The sequence below is a fragment of the Notolepis coatsorum genome (genome assembly GCF_963971535.1).
Source record: "Notolepis coatsorum genome assembly, chromosome: 10".
In the NCBI taxonomy this organism is placed as follows: domain Eukaryota; kingdom Metazoa; phylum Chordata; class Actinopteri; order Aulopiformes; family Paralepididae; genus Notolepis; species Notolepis coatsorum.
In genome coordinates, this window is record NC_140174.1 from 125,447,734 (window position 1) to 125,467,167 (window position 19,434).

At 42.0% G+C, this 19,434-nt stretch overlaps 2 protein-coding genes and 1 long non-coding RNA gene across 3 annotated transcripts in view; 1 reads left to right on the plus strand and 2 right to left on the minus strand.

The window, feature by feature from the left end:
• The window catches only part of mapk1 (mitogen-activated protein kinase 1), a 90,398-nt gene extending 86,511 nt beyond the window's left edge, over nucleotides 1-3,887 (plus strand). Inside the window, exons 8-9 of the mRNA XM_084323496.1 lie at nucleotides 165-293; nucleotides 1,740-3,887. Coding sequence (XP_084179622.1) covers nucleotides 165-281 — 117 coding nt within the window. The 3' untranslated portion in view covers nucleotides 282-293; nucleotides 1,740-3,887. The remainder of the gene's footprint in view (nucleotides 1-164; nucleotides 294-1,739) is intronic.
• On the minus strand, nucleotides 3,692-5,201 carry LOC311235955. The gene is made up of 2 exons (XR_014620188.1): nucleotides 3,881-5,201; nucleotides 3,692-3,818 (listed from the first exon to the last, which is right to left on the minus strand). It is a non-coding gene; the product is annotated as an uncharacterized lncRNA (long non-coding RNA).
• Nucleotides 5,202-7,805: 2,604 nt separating this feature from the next.
• LOC311235047 (STAM-binding protein-like A) overlaps nucleotides 7,806-19,434 on the minus strand; it is a 61,156-nt gene continuing 49,527 nt past the window's right edge. The window contains exons 8-10 of the mRNA XM_084322371.1: nucleotides 13,026-13,138; nucleotides 10,780-10,879; nucleotides 7,806-9,940 (exon numbers count right to left, since the gene is read on the minus strand). Of these exons, the coding sequence (XP_084178497.1) occupies nucleotides 9,884-9,940; nucleotides 10,780-10,879; nucleotides 13,026-13,138 (270 nt within the window). The 3' untranslated portion in view covers nucleotides 7,806-9,883. The remainder of the gene's footprint in view (nucleotides 9,941-10,779; nucleotides 10,880-13,025; nucleotides 13,139-19,434) is intronic.

Genomic DNA, 19,434 nt, shown 5'->3' on the forward strand with positions numbered 1-19,434 from the left:
GTAAGAGAACCTCTTGTGTAAGAGAACCTCTAGTGTAAGAGAACCTCTAGTGTAAGAGAACCTCTTGTGTAAGAGAACCTCTAGTGTAAGAGAACCTCTAGCCTGTCCTGCACAGTTCTGTCCCCGCACATACATTACAATGTCCTTTCTGTTTCCATCTGCAGCCTGTGGCTGAAGCTCCATTCAAGTTCGACATGGAACTGGATGACCTGCCCAAAGAGACACTGAAAGAACTCATCTTTGATGAAACGGAACACTTTCAGTCAGGCTTCAGGTCCTAACCTCTCACACAGGTAAGACCCCAGTTCAATCAGGCTTCAGGTCCTAACCTCTCACACAGGTAAGACCCCAGTTCAATCAGGCTTCAGGTCCTAACCTCTCACACAGGTAAGACCCCAGTTCAGTCAGGCTTCAAACTAACCTCTCACACAGGTAAGACCCCAGTTCAGTCAGGCTTCAGGTCCTAACCTCTCAGTTCAGCCAGGCTTCAGGTCCTAACCATCTCAATTCAGCCAGGCTTCAGGTCCTAACCATCTCAGTTCAGCCAGGCTTCAGGTCCTAACATCTCAGTTCAGCCAGGCTTCAGGTCCTAACCTCTCAGTTCAGCCAGGCTTCAGGTCCTAACCTCTCAGTTCAGCCAGGCTTCAGGTCCTAACATCTCAGTTCAGCCAGGCTTCAGGTCCTAACCTCTCAGTTCAGCCAGGCTTCAGGTCCTAACCTCTCAGTTCAGCCAGGCTTCAGGTCCTAACATCTCAGTTCAGCCAGGCTTCAGGTCCTAACATCTCAGTTCAGCCAGGCTTCAGGTCCTAACCTCTCAGTTCAGCCAGGCTTCAGGTCCTAACCTCTCAGTTCAGCCAGGCTTCAGGTCCTAACATCTCAGTTCAGCCAGGCTTCAGGTCCTAACCTCTCAGTTCAGCCAGGCTTCAGGTCCTAACATCTCAGTTCAGCCAGGCTTCAGGTCCTAACCTCTCAGTTCAGCCAGGCTTCAGGTCCTAACATCTCAGTTCAGCCAGGCTTCAGGTCCTAACATCTCAGTTCAGCCAGGCTTCAGGTCCTAACCTCTCAGTTCAGCCAGGCTTCAGGTCCTAACCTCTCAGTTCAGCCAGGCTTCAGGTCCTAACCTCTCAGTTCAGCCAGGCTTCAGGTCCTAACCTTCTGTGGTCCAGTGAACCTGCACTCAGTCACTGATCATCACTTTAGATGTTAGATATGTAATGTATATAGTGCTGTTAGAAATGCAATGTATATAGTGCTGATAGATATGTAATGTCTAGTGCTGATAGATATGTAATGTCTAGTGCTGATAGATATGTAATGTCTATAGTGCTGTTAGATATGTAATGTCTAAGGGCGGCTAAGTGGCGCAGTGGGCAAGGCGCTCGCCACTAATGCAGGAGATGCTGGGTTCGAGCCCAGCTCTCGGCATTGCTACCAGCTTGGCTGGTCGTTCATACTAACTCAATTGGAAAGATGCGACTGCTGCCTCCTCGTGTACCGGAGGGGACACGTGATGCAAGGCTTCGTCCTTCCTGTGGGAGGCATGGCCTAACGGCGTTCGAGACAGGGGAGGGTAGAATTGGAATATACGAAATTGGGATGGGAGAAAAATTGAAAATGGGAGAAAAAGTAGATACAAAAAAAAAGATATGTAATGTCTATAGTGCTGATAGATATGTAATGTCTATAAGGATGAACTTTATTACTTTACTCTCCTCAGTGCTGTTGTCCTCTCTCCTCAGATGGTGCTCTGGACTGGATGCTTCTCCGTTTCCACCTTCATGGTTTTGCCTGGTCGTCTGTGCTGCTGGGATTGCCTGGGTCTCACTCATCAAGTCCACATCGCTCAGGAACGGCATCAGGAATCAATCAGTCTCCCCTCTCTATCCCTTTCTTTACATCTCTCTCTCTATCCCTTTCTTTACATCTCTCTCTATCGCTGTGTCGTGTCATTGCTTGCGGAGGTGTTTTCTAGTTTTGTTTTAAGCCAAGATAAACAATGTTTGTGTTTGCTTTGGCTCTGGCTATTCCGACTGAAGAACTTTGTGATAAAATGGCTGTTTTAGTTATTGTGGTGATTCTTTTCTCTACCTTGCACAGGCATCGTGGTAGATAATGTTTTTGTGAGCAGTCTACAGGAATAATTAAAAAGTAAACATAAGCCATACTATCATTAGGAAAAAATAAAAAATAAAAATGATTTATGCAATGAATGCACGCAATCACTGACAGACTATGGGCCCAACACTCACTAGTGATAATGGGCGTCAAACTCTCTGAAAGCTCCTACGTTTTGTCAGGAGCAATACAGCCTTAAGTCTTAAAATGTTTTGGTAATATGATCTAGATATGGAATGGTAATGAAAGGTGAATAAAGTGAGTTCATTATGTGTTTGACCATTGGGATGTTTAAACAATACGTCCATATTATGGTCCTTTCACGATGGAATGATGACCTCACACGACGTTACGAACACAGATGCAGTGCTACGTTTACCCGTCGTTTCCCTTGGTGATGAGACTAAAGAAAACTGAGTTTATGACATATAAGCACTAAGACTAGTCTATTTTTCATATGGGGAAAGGACTCCGAGGACTTTGTGTGTGAACTATTGTTGTGCCTCCTTTTCTTCCTATGAAGGTGAACTGTTGTGTCTTTCTTCTGTCTTCATTGATCTGTTGCCTTGTTCTAATACTGTGCCCTTTGCATGACTGTTAAAAGCTCTGTATACAAACGCCATTTTAAGCCACATAGCAGGGCTGTGAACAGCTCTGTATACAAACACCATTTTAAGCCACATAGCAGGGGCTCTTCCACTTGGAGGCCCCAGGTTCCTGTTCTACGTGTGTGGCATAATGTGACATATCAGTCCCATGGTGCTTACGTTCATATCAGTACCATGGTGCTTACGTTCATATCAGTACCATGGTGCTTAAGTTCATATTGATTGGAGAAAAAGAAAAGCTCCTTATAGACGCCACACAGCACACAAATTACTTTGTCCTAAATCTCCTTCCAGGTTTTTTTTTTTTAGAGAAGTTATATTTATATCATATCTGAAGTTGAATATTGCACACAATATCTGCTTCATATATATATATTTAAAACCTGTAGAAAAAGAATAGCTTCTAAAGACCAATAGTTGTCAATAATTATTGGCTGAAGACTGTTTACTTAAACTATTTAAATTAACTGAAATTATTTTTTTTTGTATCTCTCTTTCTCCGATTTGTCTCCGTTTTCTCCCCGTCCCAATTTAGTCGTTGTGCCAATTCCCTCCCCTACCTGGTTGTTGTGCGCATGTTCTCCTACTGGTCGGTACAAGGGAACCCTGAAGTATCCACACGCTTTGGCTCTCTTCTCACCTGGCAGCGAGGGCTCTCATTGGTGAAGTGTAACGCGTGGGAGGTCACGCTGCCTTCCTCAAGTCCTGCCTCCGCTGAGCAAGCGCCCAGACCTGACCTGTAGGGGTCGCTGTCCACAACGCCAGTTTCCCACCCACGGCTTCCCTCCCCCTAACCCAGCCAAACGAGTTAGTATAGCGATCAGCCCAAGCCAAGGCAATGCTGACTCCGGGAGTCGAGACCGCAGTCTCTTGCATTGGTGACGAGCGCAATCTCCGCTACGCCACCTGAATTGACTGAAATTATGATGATAGTTTAAAGATTACTTGTCAGTTTTTCATACAAAGCCAATATAAGACTAGTAATTTCTTTTTAGCTGTACAACAGGTTATGGCTGTATTGTTTTCAACCCAAAAGATAACTGAGCAGGACACTGGTTCTCAACCTTCTGACACGAGCCATGCAGACCTCAGAACCTTCTGACATGAGCCATGCAGACCTCAGAACCTTCTGACATGAGCCCTGCAGCCCTCAGAACCTTCTGACATGATCCCTGCAGCCCTCAGAACCTTCTGACACGATCCCTGCAGACCTCAGGGACCTCAGAACCTTCTGACATGAGCCCTGCAGCCCTCAGAACCTTCTGACACGATCCCTGCAGCCCTCAGAACCTTCTACATTTACATTTAGTTATTTAGCTGACGCTTTTATCCAAAGCGACTTACAAGTTCTGTACAACAAGTCATCACTCAACAGATGTCAGTACAGAGAGTACAGTACCTTCTGACACAAGCCTGCACAGCTCTGAATCTAACTAGCCTGGTGATATCAGCCTTGGGGCAGTGGGGTCTATGTGTTTAGATCTAACTAGCCTGGTGATATCAGCCTTGTGGCAGTGGGGTCTATGTGTTTAGATCTAACTAGCCTGGTGATATCAGCCTTGGGGCAGTGGGGTCTATGTGTTTAGATCTAACTAGCCTGGTGATATCAGCCTTGGGGCAGTGGGGTCTATGTGTTTAGATCTAACTAGCCTGGTGATATCAGCCTTGGGGCAGTGGGGTCTATGTGTTTAAATCTAACTAGCCGGGTGATATCAGCCTTGGGGCAGTGGGGTCTCTGTTTAAATCTAACTAGCCTGGTGATATCAGCCTTGGGGCAGTGGGGTCTATGTGTTTAAATCTAACTAGCCTGGTGATATCAGCCTTGGGGCAGTGGGGTCTATGTGTTTAAATCTAACTAGCCTGGTGATATCAGCCTTGGGGCAGTGGGGTCTATCTGTTTAGATCTAACTAGCCTGGTGATATCAGCCTTGGGGCAGTGGGGTCTATCTGCACCTTTTTAGTTTGAGTTTGTTTTTATTTGTTGGTGCCTTTTTCGACAGTCTTGAAATCCATGATTTGATCTGCAATTTAATTTGGCGAGGATTATTTGTGATTGTAGTATATATGCTCTTAAAATTGATTATTTTTGTGATTGTAGTATACTGTATGCTCTTAAAATGAACAAAATCTGATGTGTAATTTGAATTACCTTTGTTGCCACAGCTGTTATTTGTGACAATGTATAGAAAAGTTGAAAACTTAAAACATTTATATTTTTTGTTACCCCTTTTCCTTGAGACATTTTTAATGGTTTGTGCAAATATTTTATTGTAAGATGGATGTCATATTTCTAGCAGATGCTACTCTTGTTTGAGTTGTTTCCAATTGTACTTCTTTCTGTATGTTTAGTAAAAACCTATAATAGTGAAGTTGACATTTCAGATGAAAAGGGGTTTGTGTTTCCCTGCTATATTGACTGGTAAGTTTAATTTTGTTGTTGTGAAGGATTTCTTTATTTGTTAATAAAAAACGGCCACTTTGAAAATCGTATTTTTTTTGCAACTAAATTGATTTGATTTTGATTTGAAGTCTTTATTTCGAACATGCAATGAATACAAAAACAATAACAAAAAGCAAAACAACTCAATCTGCATGTTCGAAAAGGAGTGGGAAGAAGTAACTAAATGCAACTAAATTATACACTACTGTACCTTATTTAAGAAAGGCCTACTCTATTGTACCTTATTTAAGAATTAAATGGTTCGTAGAGGTTGGAGAGCAGGGCCCTATTCCCTGTACCTGGTTCAACTAAGTCGATCAAAAGTCCCATTATCCAGATTAAATTAACCTGATGTTTGAATCCGCGCTTTCCCTGTTCCTCGAACGCTGATTCAGTCTCGTTAATTCTACCCAGACTTGATGCTCAGGATAATTGCGCGCGGCCGCCTCACCTGAAAAGACAGCAGGTGTCGATCGCAGAAATCCTGATTTTCTAGCGGCATTGATTGATTTAAAACTTTATTAAGATTGCAGAATGGGTACAATACAGTACGGCTCAATAGCCTCGCCGACAAATTAAATGCATAATCTATAGGCTAATTTTAAATCCCTTATTACCCCAATCAATCAGATTATTTCTTTAAATGTGCCTGCTGGCAGTAGGCTTAATGGAATGAATAATCGAATGAGATCTATTGCTAGCGAAAATAATTAGTTCAACTCTTTCAGAATAAGTAGATACAAACAAGCCCAAAGAGTATCTAATTGATACAAATTAATAGATGCTTATGAGGATATCTGTACTGTATGCGCTCGGTTTAGGTATCATGTACTTTATATATAAATACATGGTTCCCAAAGTTTCAAGGCGCGACCCGAAATAACGTGTCAGAGGCTTGGAGCCGGCTATACAGTTTCACTATTAATCAGGTTTTAATCTGTTTCGGACATAATCCATACATGCATGGAATTGATTACCCTTTGGTTTATACCAGTGACACCTCATGTTCATCATCAGATACCAGTGCTTGAACAGATAAATGCATTTTCTCATGCATTAATGTCAACGGCTCATTCAATTTCTCAAATCCGTCAAACAGCGCATCTCAGACATTTTAATCCCAGTTACAATATCACAATAACGTGTGAGTGACAGTGATACAATTCAACAATCCATAGATTCAGATTCCTCATAATTCATAATCCAGTCCACGCATAGACACTTAAATTTATGCTTGAATGAAACACAATCCGGGCGCTCCGTTAAGCAAATACATCCACAGCAGAGAATATGAAACTAATCAGAGCCAAACGCCAGATAGGTTTCATTCATTAAAAATATCCCTGCGTGATTCACATTTGCAATGATCCGTTATTAAAATAACCACAGTGTGTATCGCGACTCCGAGCGCCGTATCCGTATAAATATGACGTGCATTATTTAGGACAAAGTAAATCTATAGGCTGAATATGATTGATTATCAGCATTTTAGGTATATTATTTTACATTTCAAAAGCCCCCTCTAGAAGAACGAAGCACAAAAACATAATTCAGAATGGTATAAATGGGATCTAGACTGAGAATTATTTCAGGAAGCGAGCTGGGATTTCTTTGCCAGGGCGTGGCCATGGTTTATCCAGCTAACTGAACTAAACCCTGCTCTGGAGCAGGTTCAAACTTTCTGATCTGTTACCATGGTGATTTAGACAATCCGACGTTGGGGAACGGAAAGTTCTGTCTTAAGTCAAGCTATGTTGAAAATTATCCGGCTAACTCAGTTAGCCAGTTACGAGGAACAGGGCCCAGGTAGGTGTTAAGTTGTGTAGAGTGAGATGTTGATCTTTGTAGAGTGAGATATTGATCTTTGTAGAGTGAGATATTGAAAAAGAATTGTACATCACAATTCACAAAATAAAATCATACTGATGAGACGGGGGGAGAAAACATAAGTGTAAGGGGGCAGGAAACAAGTTCTTCATCCTGCTCCTTTTCGGCGATGGGTGTATCATGTTAAAAAAATAAAATGTTGGCGGTTAGGTGGCCGAGCGGAGATTGCGTTCGTCACCAATCCAGCTCACAGCTCCGGGGTTGTCACCAGCTTGGCTGGCCGTCTGCACTAATACAATTGGCTGTATTAGAGGGTGGGAGAAGCTGGCGGGGTGGGTCCGGGTCGTTGTAAACAGCGACTCCTACAGTTCGGTCGGGGCGCCTGCTAAGCACGGATTGGACGTGAGGGGGATAGTGTGGTCCTCCCACACGCTACGCCCTCTCGATGAGAATCCGCGCTGCCAGGTGAAAAGAAGCGGTGATTGGCTGGACGTGTGTCGGAGGAAGCACGTGGTAGCCTCCACTCTCCCAGATGATCTGACTGTGGGGGGTAAGTGCGCAGCGACCAGGAAGGGACTGGGAATTGGCATACGACTAACATTGGGATGGGAGAAAATCTGAGGAAAATGGAGGGGGAAAAAGATCAATAAAAAAAAAAAAAAATGTTGGTGATATTGTGCAAAGATTAACTGTACCCCCATGTACGAAACAAAATAAAATGAATGAATATATAACCCAGCCCGATGTTGTACTATGCATCCCAAGCAAGATAAAAACGTTCACACAAAAGCTCAAAACAAGACAGAACAAATCCATCTAGCAGGGGTTTAGTTTACTTCGTCTGGGAATTCAATGAACAGAGAAACATATGGAGCAGGATGCTTTATGACAAACTAGCTAATTATGTACTTGTTGTAACATGAGGAGAACAGGTTAGGACTGTTTCATGGCCTAGGTCAGTGGTTCCCAAAGTGTGGGGCACGGAGGTACTGCCGGTGGGGCAAAAAAAAATGATCCGACGGTCATGTGTTCTTTATACAGAGCACATTCAGAAGCCTAAATACGTTTTGCCACAAAAGGTGGCAAATTATTTTTATTTTAATGAAAATAAATCTCCTATCCTACTGTAGGCCTACAACTACATTTTTAATTAGGCCTAATTATTTCACAGTAGCACAGGATCATTTGCCAAGCTTTTGTTCATACATTTTTTTTTGTGTGTGTGTCTTTGTGTCTTATGTTAATCTTGTCTTGTTAGTAGTAGAGGAAATGGCATGTTTGTAGCCTAACATTTATTTAGGTGGGGACCAGGTTAGGTGGGGCTTGAAAATATTTCCAACTACCCAAGTGGGGCCTGAATGAAAAGGTTTGGGAACCACTGGCCTCGGTGGTCAGTCTTGTACATGAGGAGAACAGGACTGTTTCATGGCCTCGTCAGTCTTGTACAGCAGTAAATACATTCAGATCATGTTCCACACGTTTTAATGCATCACATAGGAGTTGATTTAGACCAAATGCCTGTTTTGTTACTATTAAAGAGTAATTAACCACTAGATCATGTGTATTAAAGAGTAATTAACCACTAGATCATGTGTATTAAAGAGTAATTAACCACTAGATCATGTGTATTAAAGAGTAATTAACCACTAGATCATGTGTATTAAAGAGTAATTAACCACTAGATCATGTGTATTAAAGAGTAATTAACCACTAGATCATGTGTATTAAAGAGTAATTAACCACTAGATCATGTGTATTAAAGAGTAATTAACCACTAGATCATGTGTATTAAAGAGTAATTAACCACTAGATCATGTGTATTAAAGAGTAATTAACCACTAGATCATGTGTATTAAAGAGTAATTAACCACTAGATCATGTGTATTAAAGAGTAATTAAACACTAGATCATGTGTATTAAAGAGTAATTAAACACTAGATCATGTGTATTAAAGAGTAATTAACCACTAGATCATGTGTATTAAAGAGAAATTAACCACTAGATCATGTGTATTAAAGAGTAATTAAACACTAGATCATGTGTATTAAAGAGTAATTAACCACTAGACCATGTATATTAAAGAGCAATTAACCACTAGACCATGTGTATTAGAGTAATAAAACACTAGACCATGTGTATTAAAGAGTAATTAACCACTTGACCATGTGTATATGCTGGGGCACAGGAAGAACATACTGACTGAACTGTCCTGGGGCACAGGAAGAACATACTGACTGAACTGTCCTGGGACACAGGAAGAACATACTGACTGAACTGTCCTGGGGCACAGGAAGAACATACTGACTGAACTGTCCTGGGGTACAGGAAGAACATACTGACTGAACTGTCCTGGGGCACAGGAAGAACATACTGACTGAACTGTCCTGAGGACACAGGAAGAACATACTGACTGAACTGTCCTGGGACACAGGAAGAACATACTGACTGAACTGTCCTGGAGCACAGGAAGAACATACAGTACGTGTCATTCCTGGTTAAGGAGACTGAGAAAGAAAAAGATTAAACATCATGTTGAGTTTGATTAACATCAGAAACAAAGTCCTCTCATTCTTGGCACTTAATATTAATAAAGCAAAGATTAGATTGAAATGACCCAATAGAGTAATATATAAATGTATCTACAGATTATGCTATTGACAAAAATAATGGCTAATTCATTTGTAAAAAAGGGGGGGGGGGGGTGTAAAAAGAAAAAAGACAAAAAAACGAGTAATAGCTGAAATAAAGTAGAAGTCTTCTTTCCTCTCTGGTGGCTGGAGCCATAATATAACAGAGCGGAACCAGTTCAGTCTCTGGGGCAGACACCAGGACCACGTCTGCTCAGTGCCGTCTTCTCAAATAAAGATATCCGTATTTTCTCTGGGGGGGGGGATCACCGGAGATCCAACATGGACACTCTGTCTTCAGTGATGGTGATATGTCCTGCATGCTGAGAGAAAAGACACATTCATTATAGTCTAACTGCACAGTGATGGTGATATGTCCTGCATGCAGAGAGAATAATACATATTAATAATTATAGTATAACTGCACAGTGATATGGCCTGCATACATATTCATTATAGTCTAACTGCACAGTAGGGCTGACCCCTATTAGTCGATTAGTCGACTAATTGGTCGAAAGGAGCCGTAGTCGACTAGCCCACCTCTTAGTCGAATACAAAAAAAAAGTATATATATATATATATATATATATATAATATATATATTTTTTTATCATTCTTTCCAAAAGAAAAGAGGCCTAGAAGCGTGGCTAACGCTAATGGCACGCATACCAGAGGCTAACTGCCTATGAAAACAGGCACAGAGGCACTGAAAGAGGATTTCACCCAACTAATGAACACACTAGACTAGACAAATATCAAGATGTATCCATCAGTGGACCAATTGCATGCTTTTGCAGAGGACAAGAAGCCTTCAGTCGACTCCTTCAGACATTAAGCACCCCCCACAGCCCAAATGGAATGATAAAAAAAAAAAAAAATTATACTTTTTTTTTGTCGACCAATAGTCGACTAACGGCAAATTTTGGCCAATCATAGTCGACCATCCAAATCCTTAGTCGGGGACAGCCCTACTGCACATTGATGGTGATATGGCCTGCTTTAAAAAATATATATATATATATTATTTTGACAATAAGAGTGAATTACGGCCTGATGTAAATTGTACGTACCGGTAAATCCATAAAATCCAAATAGTGAAATAGCATTCGATTGATTATTTGAACAAGTACTTTGTTGTACTTGTATTTAGACGTGTACTCACTGTAAATAGAGGTGGGTCTTTGCTGTGAGGGTGAAAGCCTTTTTGTTTACATGTAGAGATCTCAACCGTTCCACAATCCGTCAGCCTGTAGTATCCGATCCTGCAGCGAAGAGAAACAACTTCAGTTCTTCATCTAAATGTACAGTTTTATCTGAGGGACTGGGAAGCAATACTATTACCATCTTCAAGGCCCACTCCCATTCAATCTAGTACTCAAAAACACCCAGTGTTATTGCAATCAATAAGGCCAGGGGCTGCTCAGCAGGGTCCCAAGGACCGGCACCGGTTACCTGATAACAACCTGATCAATCCTATTGATCAACAATAAACCTGATCAAATTCAACAATACATGTCTCTTTCAGCCTTGTTGAGAGTATCTCCTTTTAACATCATGAAGCACAAACTACTTTCCATAGTAGTAGTAGTTTTTTGATGGACTACTTTCCCACTTCCATCAAATCTGCCCCCTCCATCGAGTCTTTTAAATCTAAACTCAAAACTCATCTATACTCCCCTAGCCTTCCCTGACTCACTCTGACTCTTGCCTTGTTTGTTTTTGACGTGTTGTTCCATTTCCTTGTCAGTATGTTGGTTGTTTATATTTTCTGTTTATTTTATACTTTAGGAGCACTTTCTTTCTTTTTTTTTGCTATGCGACTTACTGTGAAGCACTTTGGTTGACAAGTGTCATGTCTAAATGTGCTACACAAATACATTTTATTGATTGATCGATTGATAAAGGGTCTGAGTTGGGCAGTAGTCCATAGCAGCCATAAAGGGTCTGAGGGGCAGAAAGACGTGGCTGTGAACGTGAACTGAGATCCTCAGAGCTGAAATGAATCAGAAGAGGATCTGAGGACAATGTGAACACAACGTGAACTGAGATCATCAGAGCTGAAGTGTAACCAGAAGAGGATCCGAGGACAATGTGAACACAACGTGAACTGAGATCATCACAGCTGAAGTGTCACCAGAAGAGGATCCGAGGACAATGTGAACACAACCTTCTTGGTCCCGTTTTTGGTCCACTTAAAAAGGTCTGGTTTGTTTAAAAAAGACTATGTAAAAACACCCTTGCGTTTTATTAACTCAATCAGCACCGGAGCGATATGCATGTGTGGTTAAAAGGCCAGCGTTCTAAAGTAAAGGAATACGTGGCAGTGTTTGCAGGGCTATAACTATATTCTATATTATAGCTAGGGATACAATACTATGGTCCATTTGACATTGAGTATCTATCGTTCAATATGTGAAAAAAAAAAAAAAATCATCCATACATTCCCGTTTTATACTGTGGTGAATATAAGTATGGTTTTAGAGCGGTCTAGGGTAATTCCTGGGAGGCTGGTAATAGCCCGCAACGTGTATTATACTAAATGCATTGGCATTTCGTCCCTATACAGTATACACGCTACAATAAAAAATCAAATGCATATGATAGGTATTATGTTCCATCATGAATGCATGAAAAGGGGGGGCGGGGTCGTTTTTGATGCTTTGATCGTCACCAACGGAATACGTTGCGGACTAATATTACACACACACTCGGATCGCAATGAAGACATTCTTGGATCAACGCAAGATTGATATCATATAGCCCTTACCTTGACTAGGATGTACCCCAAAAAGAATATTCCAATTATCTGATCGCCATTCCAAGTATTGATGTCCATCGTGTCGCCAACATAATCCACCACAGAACATGGATCGGAAGTACTTGATTCTTCTCAATCCGAGCGTTATAACCGCTTCCCTTGCCCGGAGAAAAATAGCCGACCCGGACCCATATAATCGACGCACAGCCCAAGACACAAGGTTTCAAAGGGTGCTTGATACCGCCACCTGGTAGGATGCGGCCGGTATTGCACTTTTGCGGTATTGATCTCAGACTCATTCCCTATGATAACACCAGGCTCCCTGGATGGATAATGAATGGAAATATCGAATAAAAGAAATAACGATGAAAACCCGACTTTTCTCGGGTTTGGCGCTCAAGCGTCGGCGAGTTAACCCGACTTTATTCGGGTATGGCGTCCATTGAGTTAATGGAATATTTTCAAATATTTACATAAACGTATAAGACGAAATAATTGTAAAATTATGAAAAGACCTAGCTTCCGGCAAGTGTACTTAAACTTGTGAGTGGTACTGAATATATATATATATATATATATATATATATATATATATATATATACAAATAAATAAATAAATAAATAAAGCCGTTTAGTGTTGACAGACTCACTCGTTGAACTTGGGGGAGCAGACGATAGCGATGGCCTCCGGCAGCATCATCTGGTAGGAGCAGTGTGTGTGGAGGTCAACGCTGGACAGGAAGGCCGTCTGAGTAGGATGAGTCTGGAAGGCAAGCGGGGGTCTAGGTGTCACTTCACATATTCAGCTGGTTCATTATATACACTCATTCATTTCTACAGGAAAGAAGCTCTTAAAATACAGAGATTCTACACTTGAGAACACTGCTGCTGATGATAAAAAACTGTATTTACAGACTGCTAAAATGTGCACATTGCTCATTGCACATCACACCACATACTTTTTTTTTTTGGAACTGTACATAGCCATTTTGTTATTCAATTTCATAGTATAATTAATATCTACATCCTGATCTGCAATGCACACTTTTTTAGAACTATGCTATTCTATGCTAAATGTATTGTATTGCACTGCACACTTTTTAGAACTGTATATAGTAATCTTGTTTTAGTCATCTTATTTTATTCTATGCTAAATGTATTGTATTTTATTATTGGAGGCTGCTATAGTCGAGGGACCACAATAAATAGAGTTTCACTCTTCTTGCTGTAAAGTACTGAAATAAGTGACAATAAAGGAATCTGAATCAGAGATAGGACGATGTTTGCATCTGATAAAATACAGCTAATTAGGGATGTCCGATATTATCGGCGTACCGATATTGGCATTAAAAAAAAATCAGAAATGATCGGTATCGGTTTTCACAAGAAAGAATTAAGATTATTTTACATTTATTTAACCTTTATTTACCCAGGCAAGCAAGTAAGAACAAATTCTTATTTTATTTATTGTCAAAAGTATGCATAATGTTGTGTTAATTCCACGACAAGAGATATGTAATGTTAATTACCTGAAATGATTCCGTTTCTTTGGGGGGGAAACCCTGCATATATCGGTATCGGTTGATATCGGTATCGGAAATTAAGAGTTGGACAATATCGGTATATCGGTAAAAAAGCCAATATCGAACATCCCTACAGCAAATCTATAATAATAAAAAATGACACAAACTTTCTAAAATGAAAAAGGAAAATTTATTTTATTATCCGTCTGCATTGTCTCCGTTTGATAAGAGTGTCTCTGCACTCTCCGTCTCTGTAGGGCACTTGTTCTGTTCACTCTCACAGCCTGCTCATAAGTGAGTGACTGACGTTAGAGGAGACAACAAGGAGATAGAGTGGAGATTCTGTCCCACGCATCCACTGCCATCGCTCATTAAACACAAGGTAGATTAGTGTATTGAAGCACAGACAGACCAGGTATATAGTAGGAGTCAGCCTCTCCTCTAGTCAAGTCACTTCTCATAACCAGGTATATAGTAGGTAGGAGTCAGTCAGCCTGGTTACAGTCACTAGCTCTCCTAGTGTAAACAGGCCCAGTCACTAGCTCTCCTAGTGTAAACAGGCCCAGTCACTAGCTCTCCTAGTGTAAACAGGCCCAGTCACTAGCTCTCCTAGTGCAAACAGGCCCAGTCACTAGCTCTCCTAGTGCAAACAGGCCCAGTCACTAGCTCTCCTAGTGCAAACAGGCCCAGTCACTAGCTCTCCTAGTGTAAACAGGCCCAGTCACTAGCTCTCCTAGTGCAAACAGGCCCAGTCACTAGCTCTCCTAGTGCAAACAGGCCCAGTCACTAGCTCTCCTAGTGCAAACAGGCCCAGTCACTAGCTCTCCTAGTGTAAACAGGCCCAGTCACTAGCTCTCCTAGTGTAAACAGGCCCAGTCACTAGCTCTCCTAGTGTAAACAGGCCCAGTCACTAGCTCTCCTAGTGCAAACAGGCCCAGTCACTAGCTCTCCTAGTGCAAACAGGCCCAGTCACTAGCTCTCCTAGTGTAAACAGGCCCAGTCACTAGCTCTCCTAGTGTAAACAGGCCCAGTCACTAGCTCTCCTAGTGTAAACAGGCCCAGTCACTAGCTCTCCTAGTGTAAACAGGCCCAGTCACTAGCTCTCCTAGTGCAAACAGGCCCAGTCACTAGCTCTCCTAGTGCAAACAGGCCCAGTAGCTCTCCTAGTGCAAACAGGCCCAGTCACTAGCTCTCCTAGTGCAAACAGGCCCAGTCACTAGCTCTCCTAGTGTAAACAGGCCCAGTCACTAGCTCTCCTAGTGTAAACAGGCCCAGTCACTAGCTCTCCTAGTGCAAACAGGCCCAGTCACTAGCTCTCCTAGTGTAAACAGGCCCAGTAGCTCTCCTAGTGCAAACAGGCCCAGTCACTAGCTCTCCTAGTGCAAACAGGCCCAGTCACTAGCTCTCCTAGTGTAAACAGGCCCAGTAGCTCTCCTAGTGCAAACAGGCCCAGTCACTAGCTCTCCTAGTGTAAACAGGCCCAGTCACTAGCTCTCCTAGTGCAAACAGGCCCAGTCACTAGCTCTCCTAGTGCAAACAGGCCCAGTCACTAGCTCTCCTAGTGTAAACAGGCCCAGTCACTAGCTCTCCTAGTGCAAACAGGCCCAGTAGCTCTCCTAGTGTAAACAGGCCCAGTCACTAGCTCTCCTAGTGTAAACAGGCCCAGTCACTAGCTCTCCTAGTGCAAACAGGCCCAGTAGCTCTCCTAGTGTAAACAGGCCCAGTCACTAGCTCTCCTAGTGTAAACAGGCCCAGTCACTAGCTCTCCTAGTGCAAACAGGCCCAGTCACTAGCTCTCCTAGTGCAAACAGGCCCAGTCACTAGCTCTCCTAGTGTAAACAGGCCCAGTCACTAGCTCTCCTAGTGTAAACAGGCCCAGTCACTAGCTCTCCTAGTGCAAACAGGCCCAGTCACTAGCTCTCCTAGTGTAAACAGGCCCAGTCACTAGCTCTCCTAGTGCAAACAGGCCCAGTCACTAGCTCTCCTAGTTAGGGTGACCAGGTCAAAATGGTTCAGTCGCAGGACAGCAGCACTGCTTTTGCGGGACAATGCGGGACACGTTGGGGGGGGGGGGGGGGAGGGGGGGGGGGGGGGTCAAAAAAAAAAAAAAAAGTATTCAATTTTTTTTTATTGCTAATTAAAATTAAATAAATGTATTTATTATTTAAATGCCTATATATCATATTCGACGCAGACGGTAGGCTATATAGCTAATTTTGTTATTAATCTTATTAAACTCACCTCCGGTTTTGGGGATATTAGCCTCCGGATTCTATTGCCCCCTTCCCTCTGGACAGTGTCCCGGCGATACTCCCAGTGTATTCTGTTATTATAACAAACCGACCCTCTGATTGATTCAGTTCTCAATAATAGTCGGGCCAGACTTGCTGAACAACTATATGTGACGTAGGGCTGGGCGATATGGCCTAAATATGATATCACAATATTTTCTGACCTTTCGGCGATACACGATACACATCACGATGTTTTTCTTTTTTACCCCAAACAATTCATTATGAGGCTTACCAAGACAGTATTTGATTTTGCAAGCTAACATTAAAGACAAAATAAAATACCCATGCATTTAGCATTTTTATATTATATATTAGATTTAGATTATTAGATTATATATTGCATATATTTAGCAATGAGATATTATATGATTTAGATATGAAATATGATGAATTGAAAATGGGGAACCCTGATGTAAACAAGACTAAAGTCTTTCTCTGGTCTGCATCCCCTTAACAATTGTATGTATTGAGCTGTACTGTACCCATTCTGCAATATGTTAATAAAGTTTTAAATCAATCAATCAATAGCATTTTAATGAAACTACTGTATATATGTATGTCTCTAAATGTTTTGATGAATTGAAAATGGAGGACCCTTATGTAAAAAAGTCGAAAGTCTTTTTCTGGTCTTCATCCTCCTGTACTGTATTGTACCCATTCTGCAACCCTTTAACAAAGTCTTCACTCATTCATTCTGACGGAAACATATAATTTTGATTGACAGTCGAGTCTGCCAATTACGTCACAGCGCTTGCACCCGCCCTGCTGTTCTTAGCACCAATCGGCAAGCTCCTAGTTTTTTACTTCCTGAATGTCCTGTGGCTGAACAACGTCAACAAAGCTACTATCGTTAGCTCCCCGCGGCCGTCGAGTAGGAGACCAGTGCTCAACAGGATGACAAATGAGGCATAATGATTTTACTACAACGAATGTTATAATAAAAGCCTTTCCATACATCTGTCTGATTGAAAACTTTATTAACAGACCGCGGAATGGGCATATCTCAGCACGGGCTGAGATATGAACGAGTAACGTGTGGACAGATTGACGCGACACAATCCTCTTGGGCAAAACATCACGATATCCACGATACGTTGAAAAAGTGTATCGTTAATGAACTGTACCCGATATTTATATAATATCGTCATATCGCCCAGCCCTAATGTGACGTCCCCCTCTCCTCCATCATCATGTCTGATGGTGAAGCTCCTGTCAGTGGTAGATCCTGCATTCTACCTTTTGGGGATCATCTGAAACGGTGTTCTGCGAAATTCTACTATACCTGCTGGCAAGCATGGCGCACGCATTCGCATGACCCACAATCGTTCACACTACAATATCCTGCCACCTTTCTGACGAACGTCTTGTTGAGTCTTGTTGTTGATATATCTTAAACAATATCTTAAACATATGTTTTTCATTGCACCTTTTGAACTGTATATGCATGTAAATATTTGCATGTAATTGGCTTTGCAGCCGAATGTATTTGTAGATGATAAAATGTCGGTACACCTGTTGGAATTCGGAGTGAACTATAGGGTGACGTCACCCAGCTGTCCAAACATATAGGCGATTCGCGCTACGGCAGCAGTTCTCAGCAGAGTAGTAGAATTTCGCAGAACACCGGCTCGGACAGGTGACAGGCAGCGCGACTCGAGTGAGCTGCTCAGCAGCCTCGGCTGGAGATGCATCCTGCTGCAGGACCACAGCACCGATACTCTCAGGACCGTGACACTTTGCGAACCCACACTCTCCACTCAGCCATTGGGTGGGACGGTCACGTGACCCAAATCAGCCAATGGGAGCGAGGGTCTGGAGAGTGTGGGTCCGCAAAGTGTTGCGGTCCTAAATGTGTCGGTGCTGTGGTCCTGCAGATGGATACTATTGCTCGGCTGCGCAATGCATTGGTTTGTGACGTCGCCCGATTCTTTTATTTTAAATATAAGAGGGTATTGGAACGAGGCATTAAATTAACAACATTTAAAACATTTTTTAAATAATAATCTTTGAAAAATAAAAAATAAAAAATAAAAAATATATATATATATATATTTTTTTTTATATCTTTGAATTGCAGGACATTGCTTTGTTGTTGCGGGACGCGGGACAAACGGCCCAATATCAGGACTCTCCCGCGAGTCGCGGGACAGGTGGTCACCCTACTCCTAGTGCAAACAGGCCCAGTCACTAACGTCACGGTGACCAAATGCGTCCACATTTTTATAGGATTCCATCACATTTTCATAACAATAGCGAATATAATTTACCCTGCGCCGTTTTCATTGAGGTTTCTTACAAATTAACGATGTTTTATTTGTCCTTTATATGCGGATAACATTAAAATCTTAAATTGTACCATTATTGTTCCCCTTTAGACAACAAACATAATGCTAATGATGCACTTTTGTTAAGATAATTAGGTGACCATTCTCGGTCACTATATTCAGGTCGCATTAATAGTTTAACGCTCCTCACATCACGTTTTCCTAATCCGGTGCTGACCTGTGAACTAGGTGCTAAAGGTCTTGGGATTTTTAGTCATTTTGTAGTCGTAACATTTTCACCTTTTAAACCAATGCTGCCATCTACTGACAACAGAAAGTGTTGTGTATAACGTCAAGTTGATTAGAGAGGCTACCCGCACACTTGTAAACACTGTCGCCCAAAACACATTCTAGAGATTCCCACTTTTTACTGGTACATACGTTCATATCTGATAGTCTTTAGATGACTAAATATAGATGAATACTCATGAAATTTGATATATATTCTAAAATAAGTATAATTTCACTTCACCTACCTGTCGACATGAAATTCCCAAACGCTGACAGTAAAAAAAAAAGCCTGGATGTCGCGCAAAATGGGCCGTGACCGAATTTGGTTTTGAGCGTTCCCAGACAAAGAGAGTGACCGAGATTGGTCTATGTTCCGTTAGCTCTCCTAGTGCAAACAGGCCCAGTCACTAGCTCTCCTAGTGTAAACAGGCCCAATCACTAGCTCTCCTAGTGTAAACAGGCCCAGTCACTAGCTCTCCTAGTGTAAACAGGCCCAGTCACTAGCTCTCCTAGTGTAAACAGGCCCAGTAGCTCTCCTAGTGTAAACAGGCCCAGTCACTAGCTCTCCTAGTATAAACAGGCCCAGTCACTAGCTCTCCTAGTGCAAACAGGCCCAGTCACTAGCTCTCCTAGTGCAAACAGGCCCAGTCACTAGCTCTCCTAGTATAAACAGGCCCAGTCACTAGC